The 17,295-nt window shown below is 39.0% G+C and overlaps 1 protein-coding gene across 2 annotated transcripts; it reads right to left on the bottom strand.

The window, feature by feature from the left end:
• Positions 1 to 130: 130 nt before the first annotated feature.
• Positions 131 to 16,874, bottom strand: NCOA4 (nuclear receptor coactivator 4). Of its 2 annotated transcripts, none has more exons than XM_017652662.3 (10): positions 16,720 to 16,874; positions 7,901 to 8,055; positions 6,562 to 6,702; positions 6,294 to 6,382; positions 5,890 to 5,998; positions 5,261 to 5,350; positions 4,557 to 4,703; positions 2,488 to 3,501; positions 1,997 to 2,137; positions 131 to 1,639 (listed from the first exon to the last, which is right to left on the bottom strand). In XM_017652662.3, exons 2-10 carry the CDS (start codon positions 8,039 to 8,041, stop codon positions 1,634 to 1,636), a joined length of 1,878 nt encoding a protein of 625 aa, XP_017508151.2. In that variant the 5' UTR covers positions 8,042 to 8,055; positions 16,720 to 16,874; the 3' UTR covers positions 131 to 1,633. The 2 variants fall into 2 exon arrangements, with proteins under 2 accessions (XP_017508151.2, XP_017508152.2); XM_017652663.3 differs by having other exon boundaries at positions 4,557 to 4,700.
• Between the last annotated feature and the right edge of the window lie 421 nt (positions 16,875 to 17,295).

The raw sequence follows: 17,295 nt of genomic DNA, 5'->3' as shown, positions 1-17,295 counted from the left end.
AGTGAATATAAAAGCAATTTTTTTTCATATTCAAGTTGTTTCTCAGCTGTACTTCTAACCAAAGATTATCACCTTTACCAGGATAAACATTTTGTGATGACGTAGTTTTCACACACACACACATGACAACTATGGCTGATACGCTTTTAATGGAAGGAGGTACAAAATGCATCAATGCAAAAGAATGTTTTATATAATCATTAGCATAGTGATTAATGTAAATTTAGGAATAAACTGTTAAAACCTCAAAAACTACAAAGTTTCCTGCAATCTAAGATAATGGAAAGGCTCAAGTTTTTACCTGCCACCTCATCAAAGTTCTAAACGGTACCTAAGGAGGCTAAAAAATAATAGGAGGCTCTTTTGGCTGTGGTTCTAGAAGCTGTATGGCAATGACCATGTGAAACTTAACTTTTCCTAAAAGGGCTTTCTAGATGACCACATCACAAACTTTAAAAGTATTTCCAATAACATATAAGCAGGTTGAGTGGCTTAATAGTTTAGCAGCTAAGGTCTCAGAGAATTAAAAAACATTACAAATCTCATTTCTCTTCTACCGAGAAACATTTTAAAGCATGGACAAGATTTTAAGGTTGAGAAAACAGTAATTCCCATAAAGCTTCAATAAAACACCCCAAGGCACAAGTGTTCAAACAGCCTGTTCACAAAAATGTCACTGTATTATACTTAGAGAGGTATAGGTATGCTATGCTTGCAGTGAGAGCACATTTAATTCATCCCTAGTAAAAGCACCAGGTGTCCAGCTCAGCTTCCATTTACACAGGATGCACCAACTCTTAGGACAGTGAATAGTTCAAGTACTACATTTCCAACATGTCTTGCCTTTTGCGCTTTGATTAGTTGGCACTGGCATTTTTTGCCAGTAGTTCTTCAGTATATTCTGAAAGATGGCTAAGACTACCCTGAATATAGTTTCGGAAGTAATGAGCCTTTGTAAAAGAGCTCACTAGATACTTTAGAGAAGGGAAGAAGACAAAATTTGCAACAGCTGAACTTCTTTCAAAAGAAGAAAAATAATGAAGACTCTAACATGTAGGCTAAAATGTTCTATGATTAATGTCAAAAACTGCTGAGATTGTTAATACACATTTTGGTAAGAAAAAATACTATATTGGGAAAACTATTTGTGTGAAACATACTATATATTAGTTGAAAAGAAGAATAATTTCCACCACTAATGGAAGAAAACCCACAGCAAGGGAAGCATCTAAAGGCAATCAAAAAGTTACGGAAGTTTACTAGCTCTAGAATACATCAACATCAATACATCTTGATTACAGAACTATTCGATTTTTAAGACAATGGTAACAACCCAATCTAAGAGCCACAGAGGCTATGAAAAAGACTATCCACCAAGATGCTGTGTTTCTAGTGTAGGGATGAATTAATACTTCTGTAAGAAGGAACTGTATCACCTCAGCATCAACAGCCTTCTTTGTTTACACAGTAACTCATAATACGATAATTAATTTCACTAATTCAAAATTAGGCAGGAAAGGAACTAAGCTGACTGATCAGACCCAGAAATAATGATTTGGCAAGCCGCAGACACTCGGCTCATTGATGTATGATAATTTGCAGAAAAGCTGCTTGACTCCAGTACTCCATTCCTTCACATCTGTAAAGGAAAGCCCACAGGTAAAAAAAAGTCACTTCAGTGTAGGATCAAAGCACATTTCTCCCCACCCTTAAAGCTCTCATTTTTCAGTAAGCTATTATAATCTACACAGGCTCTGAAAATACTCCCGACAGCTCTATCATCTTGAAAGGTCACTTTAAAGTATGTCCTAGTCATTTCATAACACAAGTTCAAGTGAAATATATAAAATTTTTATGATCTCTTCCCCATCCTCACTTGCCTAATATACATACCATTAATGGGAATATGGTTCAATGCATAAAGTATGAATTCCTGTATAAGATGAAACATTTTAAGCTGCTAAATCTAACATTTACACGATGGGCATGTACCTACCTGTAGAGGAGTTCGATACAACCACTTTTCTTTATCAACTTTAAGCTGCATACAAGCAAAGAGATCACAAACTGCTGGCAGGCCATATCGGTCTGGGGGAAAGTTATGTTCCTCCTGTAAAGGTGAATTAAGTAATACTTCCTGCAAGACAAAAAGGGTGGGTTGCTATATAAACTGGGAGTCATAAGACCAACTTATTTTCCAAATACAAAGTGTCTATAAAAAATAATGTAAATGTTGGCCATTCTAATAAAAGTGAAGGTGACAACTGTTTAATCTTTTCCATAAATAACAAACAGGCTGAGTTCCTTTCCTGCAGGATTTTTATAGTCATAAATTATTCATTCTGTTGCTAACATGGCACCAAAACTAATACTTAAGCCAAATTTAACATTTAACATATTTAAAGATCTGGCCCATTTGCAAGGTTTAGGATTAAGAAATTAAAAATCTAGTATTTCAAATGGTGCTATTTTGATGTTTGTGCTCACCTTGGCCTTTTTTCGAAGTAGCCACTTGTCTTCACCTGAGGATAACTGGCTGAGGTTTCCCATCTTCTTTCCTGGTAAGACCCAGTCAGCTGTGTTAAAGGGAAACCAGGAAGTGGCCGCAGGGTTCATAAGCTTTTGTTTGCCAGCTCTGTCCTCAGTACTAGGCACTTCCTTGGGAGATGCTTCTTTGCATGAGGGTGTGAAGAGCCACTCTGACAAGGGAGTGTTCCTTAAGACTTGGAAGGAATCATTAATTCTAGAAGGAGCCACTATCTTAGATGCCTGAGCTTGCTCTGTTGCCTTCTTCCTGGAAGGACAAAGCCACAAATTCAGGGAATCCATACACTGCTCAGGTGCAGGTTTTGGTTCCACAGGCATTCCATTTTTATCCTTTCCTTCTTTCTTCAGAAGCCATTTACACAGAGCTTCCTTCTCACAATTTTCATCACACACACACTCTGCAAAGCTTGTACAGGGCTCGTTGGCTTTGCATACTTCCTCTACTTTATATGGGTCATGATGGCTCTGGAGAAGCCAATCTCCAGTAATCATGCTGGGAGTGGACAAAGGTTTCTTGGCCTCCAAGTGGTCATTCAGGCACTTCAGATTGCCCAGATTTTCAATCTCCACACCTTTGGGCTGGTTGCCCCGACAATTGGTACAGGAATCAGTTTTAAAAAGCCAGTCATTCACACTGTAAGCCTCCTGGAACACCTTGAACAGAAGCTTAAACTTCTCACTGGCTTCACAGCTGCTATTGCCAGGCTTCTCCAGCTTATGGGATTCCTTGGGAGTCATCAGCCAGTCAGAAAGGTCCATCTCATCTTGATCAAGAAGCTCTAGATCTCCACCCTTTTCAATTTCAAAGGAGTAAGAATTGGGAGTGGAATAACTGTTAGACTTTTGGTAACTTGGTGTTTCAAGAACTTCTTGTGGACTCTTGTGGAGCCAATTTTCCAAGCCCGTTAGGTCACCCCAGATGTGACTGAAGAAACTGCAGCCTCTGGCAGAAGTCTGCACAAGAAGGAAAAGAATATTAGTTCACCAGGATATTATGACTGCTTTGGGATTCAACAACCTATGAGTTCTTGCATATTTACTCTCTGCCCAATGTTTCTAAACTTAAGTATAAAAAGCAAGGGACAAGAGATTTCTCTGTTGGGACAGTAAAAGACATTTGAGTACATAAAAATTTTAATTTTCTGCAGTTCAATATATTTGCCTTGAACTATATTAAAGGCAAACTAGAAGAAAGCATTTGTAGCATATTTGGTAGAAAAGAGTTCTATATAATATGCTTTTATGAATAAACACAAAAATGAAAGGATATAATTAGGCAAGTGATCAAAGAAAGCCAATAAACATGAAAAATACTCAACCTCCTTAGTAATCAAAGAAACAAAAAAATTGTTACTGTGTCAAATTCAGAGAGAAAAAGAAACATGATTATCACTGTAAATTTCAGGAAAGCAGGTATCCTCAATACTCCCCTGGTGAGACTATAAATTGGTACCAACTTCCTGGAAAGCCAAGTTGGCGATATGTATCAAAAGACACAGGGTATGCAGAACTGTAATCTAGGAATGCAATTCCTAGGAATTTACTCCTAAGGAACTAATCAACATTCACAAATAATTAGCTCCTGGATTTTTAGAAGTACTTTGTTTATATTCAGAAAAACTGGAGTTTAAGTTATAGCCAGTCAATGAAATATATACTATTAAAGATTTATGGAAGACATTAAATGACAGAGAAATATACCCATGCTTTATTAGTCAAAAAAACCTGCTAGCCAAAAAAGGATTTATAGAATGTTTTTTAATGTATGTATGCATAGAAAAATGCATGAACGAAAGTGTTACAGTGTTGTCTCCACATGTTGGGGTTATGAGTTTGTATTTCTTTTATAGTTCTTTAAAGTCTTCTAAACTTTCTATCTATAGTGAAGAGTTATCACTATAATAAAAAGTTGTTAGTTTCCAGACGAGAACTAAAAAATAAATGAAAACATACACTAGTACCTAACCACATCTACTACACTTAACTTCAGAAACAAAGGCAGCACAAACCTGACTGTTCTCCAAGGTCTGTTTTTGGGTGAGCCAGTCCTGGAGGTTGGTGCTTGGTATGTACAGAGCCTGACGACCATTGCCAGGCTTGCTTCCAAGGAGCCATTCGCTGAGATGGGCAGGTGTGGTGCTGGATGCTGACTTCTGCTAATCACATAATATACTTTGCTGCTTAATGAGGCAATGTCAAGTGCAGTCAAAAATTCACCAGAAAAGCAAGAGACCCAAGCTCTCTAATCTTGGATTGCTGCTGACTCTGACAAGTTACATGATGTCCCCAAGCCTCCATTTTCACAATTATGAAACAAGAAGGTATAGCTATCTCCAAGGTTCTTCTCAACTCAAAATGTCTAGGGTCCTGTAATTCACACTGCCTTTAGAAGTAAATCATCCCTACAAATTATAAAGAGAAGGATCCCCAAAAGAGAGAACCCACCCAATCAGAGAACTAATGATAACTTCTTAGGAAGTAATTTATAACAATGACTCCTCCTTTTACTTAACACCTATAAAACATCTAGCTTTCTGACATTCAGTCTCAAGGGATGCATTTAATTGCATAAACCTAACTCAGTACCACTGGTGCCTGTTTACAAATAAATGGCAGCAAAAACAAACAAAAAAAGGATTTAGTCAAAACCTGAAAGGAATATAGAAATATCAGCCAAGTAGTAACTTAGTTACCAGAAACAAAACAACTCTACCTGCTCTGGCAATGGGATATAGCCTCTTTTCTCCAGGAAGGGTCCAGTATTTGATGAACTAGCATGAGCCATCAGGTGCTCAGGAATTTGCTATAAAATAAAAGCAAATTAATTGTATTTATTAATGTTATGCTTTCATACTAAGATAGTAAAATTGTAATTTCAAAATTTCAAAAGTATTAAGCTAAGCATTGCCTTTTTCACTAGAATATTCTTTACATTAAATTCAATGACCTATAAGTTAATTACCAAATTCAAGAATTCTTTATCTACTACATAACTACCATATAAGAAATCTTCACCAGAATTAGTAGTACTACTACTTTTGACAAGCTCAAGATCCAAATGAGACCATGTTTGGTTCTATATATTAATAACCATTTAAGCCATAAATTTTATAAGAAATATGTCAGAGGTATTTAAGAGATAGGAGATGAATTCTACAGATTATAAATGAATCAATACCACATTCCAAAAGCTACCAGCCTAATGCCCTATCAAATTAATCAGAACATGAAAATTCTGAAGTTTACCAAATTCTTAGTAAAAATGTGATGTTTTTAAGACTACCTGTAATGCCGTAGACCTGAGAAGTGCACTATGAACCATTGGAGATCAACATTACTCACAGTGGTCTTGAGGGACCCAAATGTGGTGATGGCCTGGCGAAGGGCAATGGTATCTGCTTCAAAGAGCAGGACAGTAGAATCTTCAGGTTTGAGGGTCAAACCACCCAGTCTAAAGAAAAAACAAATAAAACCTGGCTATTCTTAAGGGAGTAACTGTGTCAACTTCATCCAAAACAAAAGCCATATTGTAAGTAATTTGAAATTACTGTACTTTTCTAAGTAATTCAACCAAAGGTTATGTTAACCATGCATGACCAAATATATTATTAAATATATACAAACAGGATGATCTTACCACAGGACCAGAGAAGTTAAATCCAATACATGCAGTTACAAAATCTGACTTTTTTTAATACACTCAAGTTAAAGAGCCAAAAGTCAAAGCAAGCAAAAAGGGTCTTTACCTCTCCAGGCACAGGGAGACTTGATTGGCTAAATCTTTGTTTTGGGTGCACTCCAGCTGATGAATAAGACAATTGAATTGACCCAGTAACTGTAAGAAAAATGAAACCATCTAAGCCACAATAATACTAAAAGCACCAAGTGTATCCAAGTTAACAAATGGTACTTGAGATGAAACTTTGATCTATATTAATGCTGCATTACAGAAAAGACATTCTCTGGAAACCAGAAATCATACTCAAACCAATTACAGCCTTGCAGCCACCTTACCCAGTAGAGCTGTTGGGTCTGCTGCTGAAGTGTCTCCTCCTTAAGCTGATAGATAAGATCCACCTGTTCATATAGCCACACCTCCCGACTTCTGAGGTGTTCCAGGTGACGGCTTATGGAGCTGTGAATCTGGGCTTTGACCTAGGAAACAATACGTGTTAGCTTCATTAGCGTTAAAGCCCAAAGAATGTTTCCCTCAGAACGGTGAGGTTCTTGCAACTTTTTTTGGAGGTGGGGGGGTCACATATCCTTTTGGTTGTGTAGTGACATCAATGGAATGTCTCCCCAGAAAAATGCATATACTCAAAATTTTGCCTATAATCTCAGGGTTTAGTGTCTCAAAGCCCACCCATGGAGCTAACAAAGCCCCATGGACCCAGTTTAAGAATTCCAGCCATAAAGGTATACTAAGCTCTAAAATTCTCCTTCAATACCCCTGCTCCAAAGATGATCAAGTTTATTTGGGCATCCTGAAATAATCAAGAAAAAATACAAGGATATTTCATATACTACTGATCCCCCTCAGTTTTCCATATAATTTAAACAAAGTCTTACAAATTTATCAGTGGAATAGGACAAGAGGATTAACTTAATAGCTAGCTCATATCCCTTATCTCACCCTACAAATGAGCAATCCATTTACAGTAGGCCAATTCAGTAAGGACATGTCAATAGCCAGAAGACACTGGGGTAGACAGTTTGAGTAAAATTATGAATTGTTTCTGGAAGCATAAGTAGTGATTCAAAAGGCAGACAAATATAAGAATCCTAAGAAAAAAACTAGAACAGCTATAAATTACCTATGAGCCCACATCAGAAACTATTTTAACATTTTTCTGCATAATGAAGCTCTATTTCGAAGTCATCTAATACTTGATCTACCCACTTACCAACAGAATACTATTAGGTCAAAGGAGCAAACAGGTTCATCCTGATTTGCTCTAACAGAGAAAGTCATTTACAGAACCATGTGACCACCCACCAAGTTAAAAGATAGGGGACATGCTGAAGTGCCATCCTTTATGCATCAAGGACACAGCTGAGCAGTACAGTGCTCACTCATTTGTTCTTTTTTTACTGATGGCAGTGCTTGGCACGGGGATTACACAGAGCAGCAATAAAAAAAGTGCATGCTGAACTGAATTCTCTGACATAGAACAAGGTTTTCCAGGCTCTTCTAACATTGGCTTGCTTTCTCTTTGGTATCAAAGGCACCAACCTTTCAGGAGCCCACAAGGCATAGGGTGAAACTCTTTGGGTTGGTACTGAAAGGCTAAGTCCTTGACTGTGCTCTAACCAGCCTGTGCTGAGAGTCTAGACAAGGGAAAAGCTGTCACACCTCTCGCAAGTTATCTTTAATCTGTTGTTCAGCCCGGAGAACTCCACCAATTGCAAGCTCCAAGTCCCTCTGTGCATCGCAACACCTCAAAAGGGGCTCTCTATTACTGGAGCAGCCGCTCTGGTCCTGTGAGGCACTCATTCTGCTCACTGTTCCTTCAAAAGAAAAAAACAACAACAACAATCCAAGCTGTACTGTAATTACAACCAAAATCCACCTTTTAATCACCCCCAAATGATCATTCCAACCAGCTCCCAGTTGCTAATTACTTAGATGACTTCCAACATAGGACTTGGCAAACAGAGTACTCTTCTACTGTGTTCCTGCCATAAAACTCTATGCATCTACTTTAGTGACACTTTACATGTGAACAGATATTTCTGAAAAAACTACAGTAATTTTCCTGAATTGATAAAAGTTAGAATCCAAAAAGTTAGAAACACTAGAGTGTAAGTTTCTATTTACAACACACATAAAGTTACAGGAGGTATGTGTTCTTGTTTTACAGAGAGGTGAAGAATTAGATCTAGAAGGATCTATAACTGCTTTGAAAAAAACCTGCAAAATAATAACTTGATCAAGAGTTTTAGAACATTGTTTGGATCTGGCATTTACCTACATTTTCAAGAATGTAAATCTAACAAAATAATTTCATAGGATTCTGATAGAAGGGAAAGAAATACAGAAGTTGGTGTGGGGATCTACAGCATTCTCTAATAAGTTTACGGGAGATAATAAATAAAAATGAAAAGAATGGGAAAGGGAAAGGAACTGGGGAGGGTTAGTAGAAAGGGAGGGATAAGGAGATTAAGGGGCATTACGATTAGCACACATAATGTGGGGGCAGCACGGGGAAGGCAGTATAGCACAGAGAAGACAAGTAGTGACTACAGCATCTTACTTTGCTGATGGACAGCGACTGTAATGGGGTATGTGGTGGGGACTTGATAATGGCGGGAATCTAGTAACCACAATGTTGCTCATGTGATTGTATATTAATGATATCATAATAAAAGTTAAAAAAAATAAAAAAAGAATGATGGAGGAAAAAAAATGTTACATAACCAAAGACATAATGGTATGAATCTGGGACAGAGGAGTGTCAAAAACACAATGAAGCAAAGTTTGACAAAGATGCTAAAGAAAAGCTTGGTGGTTATCCTAGATGGATTTAGAATCAGAGATGGTTTCTAAACACTTAGAAAAAGAAAGCAGTGATCACTGTAGCCCAGCATGGGTTCACTAAGCCCTGTGACACCAAAGTTATTTCCTTGGATAGTTTTACTAAACTTATCAGCAGTGTAATCCTGTAGACATGATATAACCGGATGATATAAAGACTTGTGACAAGGTTATATGCTTGGATCTTTGTGGACAAAGTAAATAGGGGCTAAACAGAAGTACAACTAAATTGAGTCAAAAGATTATTTTTTTAAAAAGCTACCTGAAATACAAAGGGCTGAAGCCCATCTGTAATGTGTTTAGAGGTATGTCCCTGTTTTGCCCAAGTACTCAAGTGTTTCCCCTAATTCCTTGGATGAAAACACAGATGGGAGACATTTAAAGTTGGAGATAACATGGGGTGGTGACAGAAACAGAATCCGCAACAATCTGTACATAGCTGTTAAATCATACAAAACTAAATATAAATGTTTTACCTTGAATGGGAAAGGACAAAAGTGAAGAGCATAAATGTTTTTAAAAGGATGGAAATTTTCAACTGAAAGTGAACTCTGTGAGTTAGCTGAGTGGTGTGTCTGAGGGAAAAATGACTATTTGCATTTGCCAAAAGTAATAGCCTTTGTCACAGGATTAATCTGTTCCATGTTTATTAAAGTAAATTTGAAATTTATTTTTGAGTAACACACTTTAGACAGAGACATTTAGAAAAGGGAAAGAAGCCTCAATAAACCATGAAAAATTTCTCCACCAAGGGAAGCTGTGTGGCCTAGATAAGAGAAGTCTCTGGGAGAACTTGCCAAATATTTGGAGACCTGTCAAACAGAAGAATTATATTTGTTGAGAATTACCCAAAGGGAGACAAGGATTTTAGGAGACATTTGAGTCAATATGTGAAACAGGCTTTCTAATAGAGGCCAGCTTTTGGCTGAAGAGCAGTCCACCAGTGTGGACAGTCCTCCAAATGGCTGACTGCTTGTCTGAAAAGGGAACTTTGGCCTGAACTGCATCTTCAAGCCTAGGTTTAGGACCAGGTGGCTAGCTAGATGCTAGAAATGGACAAAAGCCATGTGAATCCCCACTGTCTGAAATAAATCAGTAGGCAAAAAAGCCCAACAGGCTTTTTTTTAGCCATCTCAGCAAAAGACTCACAATTCAGGAACTACAGAATTCCTCTAAGAAACTCTGGAAAGATTCGTGAAACTTTCTAACTTCCCATTGTTATTCTGTCACCTCTGTCTGTTTTCCCAAAATGACCTCTATCCTTAACTGGATTTAACAGGAATCCCTGTGGAATTGTTTCTGATCCTGGAAATATCAGCTTTAGCTACCTTGATACCTTTTTCACACTCTAAGTCGCCCTGTTACAAGCATAGGCATCAGGGTATATTTGGCACACTTCAAAAAAACAGCTGCATAAGCAGCCCAGTTTGAAAAAGACAGATGCACCCCTATGTTTATTGCTGCACTATTTACAATAGCCAAGAAATGGAAGCAACCTAAGTGTCCATCAGTAGATGAATGGATAAAGATGTGGCACATATACACAATGGAATATTATTCAGCCATAAGAAGAAAACAAATCCTACCATTTGCAACAACATGGATGGAGCTAGAGGGTATTATGCTCAGTGAAATAAGCCAGGTGGAGAAAGACAAGTACCAAATGCTTTCACTCATATGTGGAATATAAGAACAAAGGAAAAACTGAAGGAACAAAACAGCAACAGAATTACAGAACCCAAGAAAGGACTAACAGTTACCAAAGGGAAAGGGACTGGGGAGGATGGGTGGGAAGGGAGGGATAAGGCGGGGGGAGAAAAAAGGGGGCCTTACGATTAGCATGAATAATGTGTGGGGGGGAGCACGGGGAGGGCTGTGTAACACAGAGAAAACAAGTAGTGATTTTATGGCATCTTACTACGCTGATGGACAGTGACTAATGGGGTATGTGGGGGTGACTTAGTGAAGGGGGGAGTCTAGTAAATATAATGTTCCTCATGTAATTGTAGATCAATGATACAAAAAAAAATCTTGAACAAAGAAAAAAAAAGCAGCTGCATAAAACAAGTGAAATGTTGGCTCATTTGGAGAGGAGTGTCATCCCATTACAAGTTGCTTTGCTTTGCAATTATTCCTTGTAAACCACGCATGTTCAGCTGTCTTTCAAATTACTAACCAACTTTCAGCTGTGCCACATTTCCCATTCTGAGGTTCTCACCATTTGTGTGGAATGCCACTATGCCTGGCACAGTGAAAAAGCCAATCAATAAAATTAAACCAAAATGTTGCTTCACAATGTCAAAGAGCCCAAAGCTCTAGATCGTCTGGTAGAAAACTCTAACGCAGACAGCGCTGACTGCATTACTACATCCCTAAAGCAAGTCTTCTCAATTCAATCACAAATACTGTACCAAATATGGCAAAAGTATACAAACTGCATTCTTCCCATATCAGCTATGGACAGAAAGTAGATGAGATTTAAAAGTTATGAAACTGAGTTTTCCCCACCTATTAATCACACTTTCAAATTAAAATGAGCGCTATCCTTCAAAAACAGTTACCTTGTTAGGATAAGAGTCTTTAGAGCCCCTTTGTTTGCCACTAATTAAACCTGTTTGGTTTCCTTAAGGCCAGTCCCCAGATGCTTGTCCTTCTGCTGCCCTTCACTCTGTCCCCCTTCCCATTTGCCTTATGCAATGGTAATCTTAGGCAAGTCAATGATGTGATCTATTAAATATTACATAAACATACAAAGATTGGGGGAAAAAAATGATAAAATCTAGAAGAATTCTGCTTCAAATAACTTTGCAGGTACCTCTTTGCTCCCATAAGCTTCAGTATTTGCCCTTGTGTCTTTATAAAAAGTTTAGGTTCTAAAGGGAAAAATTCCTAAAGCATTTTATCTCTCTTCTACTTAAAGATTTAACTATCCATTCCATTCCTCCTAGTAGATCATCTCATCTAAGGAAAGCATAAACTTCAATTCTCCAGTAGCTCCCCACCTGCCTACAGGATAAAGTGTAAATTTCTTATGAAGGCAATAAAGTTTTCTATTTTCTGGTTTCAGCCTGACTCTCCTACTGTCCCTTCAACACAGCCCCCACCCCACGATCTGCTGGACAACTGTTTCATGCATAGTCGAAGCTGATTCAACTAGTCCAGCTTGGGTCTCCCACCTCTCTCTGCTAACAGTGCCATTTCTTTCCTTTCTTCCCCCATGTCCATTTTTCTGACTATGCTCAAGTAACTGCCACTACAAAGCCTTTGTGGACCATTCACCCCACATGAGTTTTGGCCAATTAACTGCTCTCCTCTGGGCCCACTGTAATCTGTACAGATTTCCAGCATGACACCTACAACATATTACTCTCATTGTTATGTCTGCTTCCTTAAGCCTGCAAGCTCCCCAAAAGAAGGGACTATGTCTTATTTGGCTTGGTACACCCTAATGCCATACAGATAGCTTGGTATCAGTATCTCAGCATTACCAGCCCCCTGCACATTCACATTCCACATGCTCTATGGGATTGACATAAACAGAATGGCATCCCTGGAGTTGTGCAACGCTGTGACCCTAAACTCAACAGAAGCTTGATACATATTTGATAAATGGATGAATAAATGACAAATGAATATTCAAGTTCAGACCAGCCACAATAACTATGTATAGTTCTACTTTAAACACAGATAATCAACTGGATGTCCCACTAAGACCTGCATTAACTCAGGAAGGTTTTTCAGAGGTGGAAATGTTTCTAGCATATCTATTACTTTTAATTTTCTTTTCAAACAAGACAAAACTGACAAGGGTTTTGCCACTGAATCCATGATCCCAGGATAGGCGCTAAGATACAGTGTCTTTCCTGACACCAGAACTGTCAAACCTCAGCTATTTTACAAATTCACAAACATCAGCAGGTCTGTGACTTAAAGGGGAAATAATAACTGTATTTATAGCCAACTCTGAATTTTTTCTCAGATTTTGCAGTACCACAAAAATTCCAGCTGACATTACATAAGTTTGGTAGAACTTTCAGAACTGAGGCCCATCCTTATTTTCAACTTGAAAGTTCTTGCCATTATAAATAATCAAGGATAGGAAAACATGTTGTTTATCAACCATCAACAATAATAATACCATTTTCTTTCTGATTTTATATGGTAAACATCTTGTGGTTTTCCCCACAGAAGGTAACAAGTGATAAGATATTATCCCTCCTCTAAAGTCTGGTGGACTAGCGATAATGGAAAAATGAATCTCAAAATACACCTGAGATTATTCTGATGAAACTGGTGATTGTACAAGTATTAAAAGAATTAACTTCTTACCTATGACCTATCAGACAAGCAAAAACCTTTTAACTTATTTTGTCAGTTATCACTCCTCCACTGAACCAAATTGTCAGGCTTAAGAGCATTCAAGGCAATGCTGGTTAAGAGTAATATTAAGCCTCAAAAGTGCCCCCAGACATACTCCCAGCCCCAGAGAAGAATATCTTGATTCCACACATAATGGAGCCAAGCAAAATCAGGGGTAATGACTTGGTGTAAGAATGACTAAGAGAATTAGAATGAATCATTCACATCAGAAGTTTAAAAAGCACCCTCAAAATAACTATCATGTTCACCTGTCTGTGAATCTAATTCAAAGAGTATGAATGATATGCCAGGATTTAACCTACTGTAGGCTAGATGGGAAGTTTATAAATTACGACTGTAATGTTATGGTTTAACAAGCAAAGAAGACAAGCTGAAGGACTATATGGCAGCTCCTCTAACTGACAAGCATAGAAACACTATTTAAAGCTAATCTCCAGAGCAAAAGTGGCCAACTTGGCCTCCTATCAGCTTAGGCCACCTGCACTGTTACTGTATTCTATGTTGAAACAATGTATTTAGACAGCTATAATGAAAGCAAAACCAAAATGAAAATCATGGACAAAAACTTTAAGAGGGCTAAAAAAGTAAAAGAAATAATAATAAAAATGCTCCGGACATTTATGTTCCTTCATAACTGAACTTAATCTATTACATACATATTGGTTGTGCCTTATTATAGTCTTGCAACTATAATATTTAGACTTAAATTATATTTAGACTTGCAACCCAACTGGTATATTAAGAGACACTGAATTCACTGATCTCAGCAGTACCTCAGAAAGTGCTTTTGGTCAGTCAAGAATGGGGTATGATAATAAAGGAAGATGTTTTATTATGCAGTTCATCAACTTAATAAATCACCATCATCTCTCTCTAGTGTTTGTGCAGAAACTTCATGACTGCTGCCCACTCCTCCCACTTTGCCTACTCTTCTCTTTACTTGCTCAGTCCAGCCACAATTCCCCCCCTTACTGCTCCTCCAATATACCAAGGATGCTTCCACTTCAGGGCCCTTGCACTTTCCTCCAGATATCCTCATGCCCATTCATTCCCTTCCTTAGGGTGTCTGACCAAAGGTCACCTTCTTAGTATGGCCATTTCTCACTATCCTGTAAAAATTAAGTCTTCCTTCCGTACATTCCACCTTAATATATTTTGTTTTTCTCTATAGCACCTATCATAATCTAACATGTAGAAATCATTTATTTTCTGAGAAGTTCCACATAGGTAGGGATATATGGCAGGTGTTCAGTAAATAGTTGTTGAATAAATGAGTTCAATAAGTATTTCATTTATGAGCCAAAACTGTTTTTTTTTATTTCATTTAGTCCTCACAAACCTTTAAGGTACATATTATCACCACAATTTTAAAAATAAAGAAACTAAGACTTGACAAGGTTAAATATATTACCTACAGTCACAAGCTCCCAAGAAGAATTTAATACTATGTCTGAGTCTAAAGTACCCAGCCATACAATGTATGTTAAAGGGTCATTTAGGTATTAAGAGTTTATGTATTCATTCAACAAGTATTTATTGAGTGCTTAAGCTGAGAAGTAATTATTATAGTCCCTAAAAACACAATGGTGAATTTGCTGTCTAGAGAATTTGAGCCATTAATTCACCAAAACTAAGCAGAAAATACTAATTCTGTGAAATAGGAGACTGAGAATTATGAAGTCCAGCAGCAGCAGCAGCAGCTAGCTCTGAATGTCTGTCTTCTATGCTTTTTTACTCATTTGCTCTATGAGGGAAGTTATAAAACACTAGCAAGAGGCTCTCAGATGGGATGGTGGGGGATGTATGTTAGAATATCCTGTGCAGTTCTATGAAGCCCCTAACAGAGTCCTGATATTCTGGCACAGCTGAGCTGATTTAATAAAATGGGGAATGGGTGAGGAGTTCTCTGTAATTCTAAAACATCTCCTTCTCCTTTGATAATCACATTTTCCTTTCCTAACATGGCTCACCGTGTTTTTCCACTTTTGAAATACCTGTTTGTCCAAAAGCAATAATGTAGCTGCAGAGGCTTAGACAAAAATACCATACAACTTTGGGGATGAGGAATACTTTAGACCCTTGGCCCCTAGGATTTTCCCTAGGAACGCAAGGACAAAAGTTCCATAGAAAAGAGGGAAGAAGAACACAGTGTAAGGCATGTTACCATGCTAGACTTTGCAGATATTATCTCACTTAATAAATCTGTACACTGGCAAATATTCCAAGGAGCAAACCAGGTAATCTGCCTAAGCCACAAGGTACTATGTGCACTGCCCCCACCTCCCCACCCACCGGCCCCCCATTAGAGCATCTGGGTAAGTTTTCCTCCAAGGGTCTGGCGTTCTTAAAGTTCAGAAATGTCACACTAGGACCCCAGTGCAGAAATGAGCCAACTATGAGTACCTGACCCACCCTCAATCCAGGAAGTAACTCAAAAGAGTCCCTACAACCGAATTTCCAAACTACCAAGTGGAGAGTGGAAAGCGAAATCTATCCAAAAAAGTAGTTATGCTGAACAGAAAACAACACAAAATGATACAGTGAAAAAAGCTTTGCCTTTCGATCAGAGACCCTAGCACTTTGACTTCTGTCATTACTGCTCCCATCACTCCCAAGTTATATGACAAGGCACGTAAAACAGTTTCACCATTGTGGGTGCCCATGCCACAAAAATTTAGTTCCATGAAAATAATGGAGTGTGCCCATTTTTTTCACTGCTATATCCTCAATATCCTGAACATATGGACACTGTATATTGACTGTCGGTGGAATAAATCAAATAAGGAGCAAGCCTCACTCTTCTAATCTGTGGAAAGAGGTAATCAAGCTACCTCATGGGATCGTTGAATTACATGAGACACTAAGTAAAACGCTGTGTTGGCACAGAGAGGGAGGAAAAAATATCTTCACGTTTCCACCTAACAGGTTAGGAATGCATATGCTCTGGTCCCGTTCTGGAAAACGGGCCCCTCCTCGCCCCAAGACACCCTGGCGAGAACAAGGAAAACCTTGGAGCTGTCACCCCAAGGGCCAGGAGAAGGAGGGCAGGGGGAAGGAGGTGTCCCAGGGGCAGAGCGTGTCAAGGGGAGGAGAGGACAGGCAGGAGGTGACCCTCGGGGCTGGGCGGGTCAAAAGAAAGGCCAGCTGGCAAGAGCAGGCCCAGGCCCGGAGGGCAAGTGGTGTTAGCGCCGAGGACTAGCCCGCGACATGAGGGCCGGAGGAGGCGAGCCCTCCCCGCCGGCCACTCAAGTTCTTACCAGTTCCCAGGGCAACTCCCGGCGATCCGGAGGGTACCTTCCTGCGGCAGACACCAGCCCTACAGAAACCAAGAGCCGAAAGGCAGAGTTCTCGCGAGAGCACAACCTTCCTCTCACACCTCACGCCACGCGTCTGACAGTCTCGCGAGATCTCTGCCCCGTTTGGGATGGGGGCGTGCCCTCTAAGTGCACAGAGCGCAGGCGCACCCTCTTTTCTGAGCTGGAGGACAGTGTCCTTTCACCCTCCGTAAGTCAGGTTAAATAAAACGAACATACTTTGATGGCTGCGCTGTGCTGAGATTTATCCTGAGTCCCTTTCACCAGATGCCCTTCTAAGGTAGATATTATTTAGTATTTAGCCTTAGCACACAGATGCAAGAGAACGTTGGAAGACACAGAAGGACAAATACTGGAAGATTCCACTTCAATAAGGTACTCAGAGTAGTCAAATTTTATAGAGGCAGAAAATAGAAGGGGTGGTTGCCACAGGCTGGGGGAGAGGAGATATTATTGGTTAATGAGTTCAGAGTTTCAGTTCATGGGATGATGGAAAGTTCTGGAGATGGATGGTGATGA

The sequence above is a fragment of the Manis javanica genome, chromosome 7, assembly GCF_040802235.1.
Source record: "Manis javanica isolate MJ-LG chromosome 7, MJ_LKY, whole genome shotgun sequence".
Classification (NCBI taxonomy): Eukaryota; Metazoa; Chordata; class Mammalia; order Pholidota; family Manidae; genus Manis; species Manis javanica.
This window is presented reverse-complemented; position numbering and strand designations above follow the sequence as displayed.

Coding starts and splice junctions, on each gene's coding strand:
- NCOA4 (XM_017652662.3), bottom strand. CDS start 8,041: ATGAGTGCCTCACAGGACCAGAGCGGCTGCTCCAGTAATAGAGAGCCC. Junction 5,999..6,293: donor GTCTCCCTGTGCCTGGAGAG/GTAAAGACCCTT, acceptor TTTTTTCTTTAG/ACTGGGTGGTTTGACCCTCA. Junction 4,704..5,260: donor ATATCCCATTGCCAGAGCAG/GTAGAGTTGTTT, acceptor TTATGTGATTAG/CAGAAGTCAGCATCCAGCAC.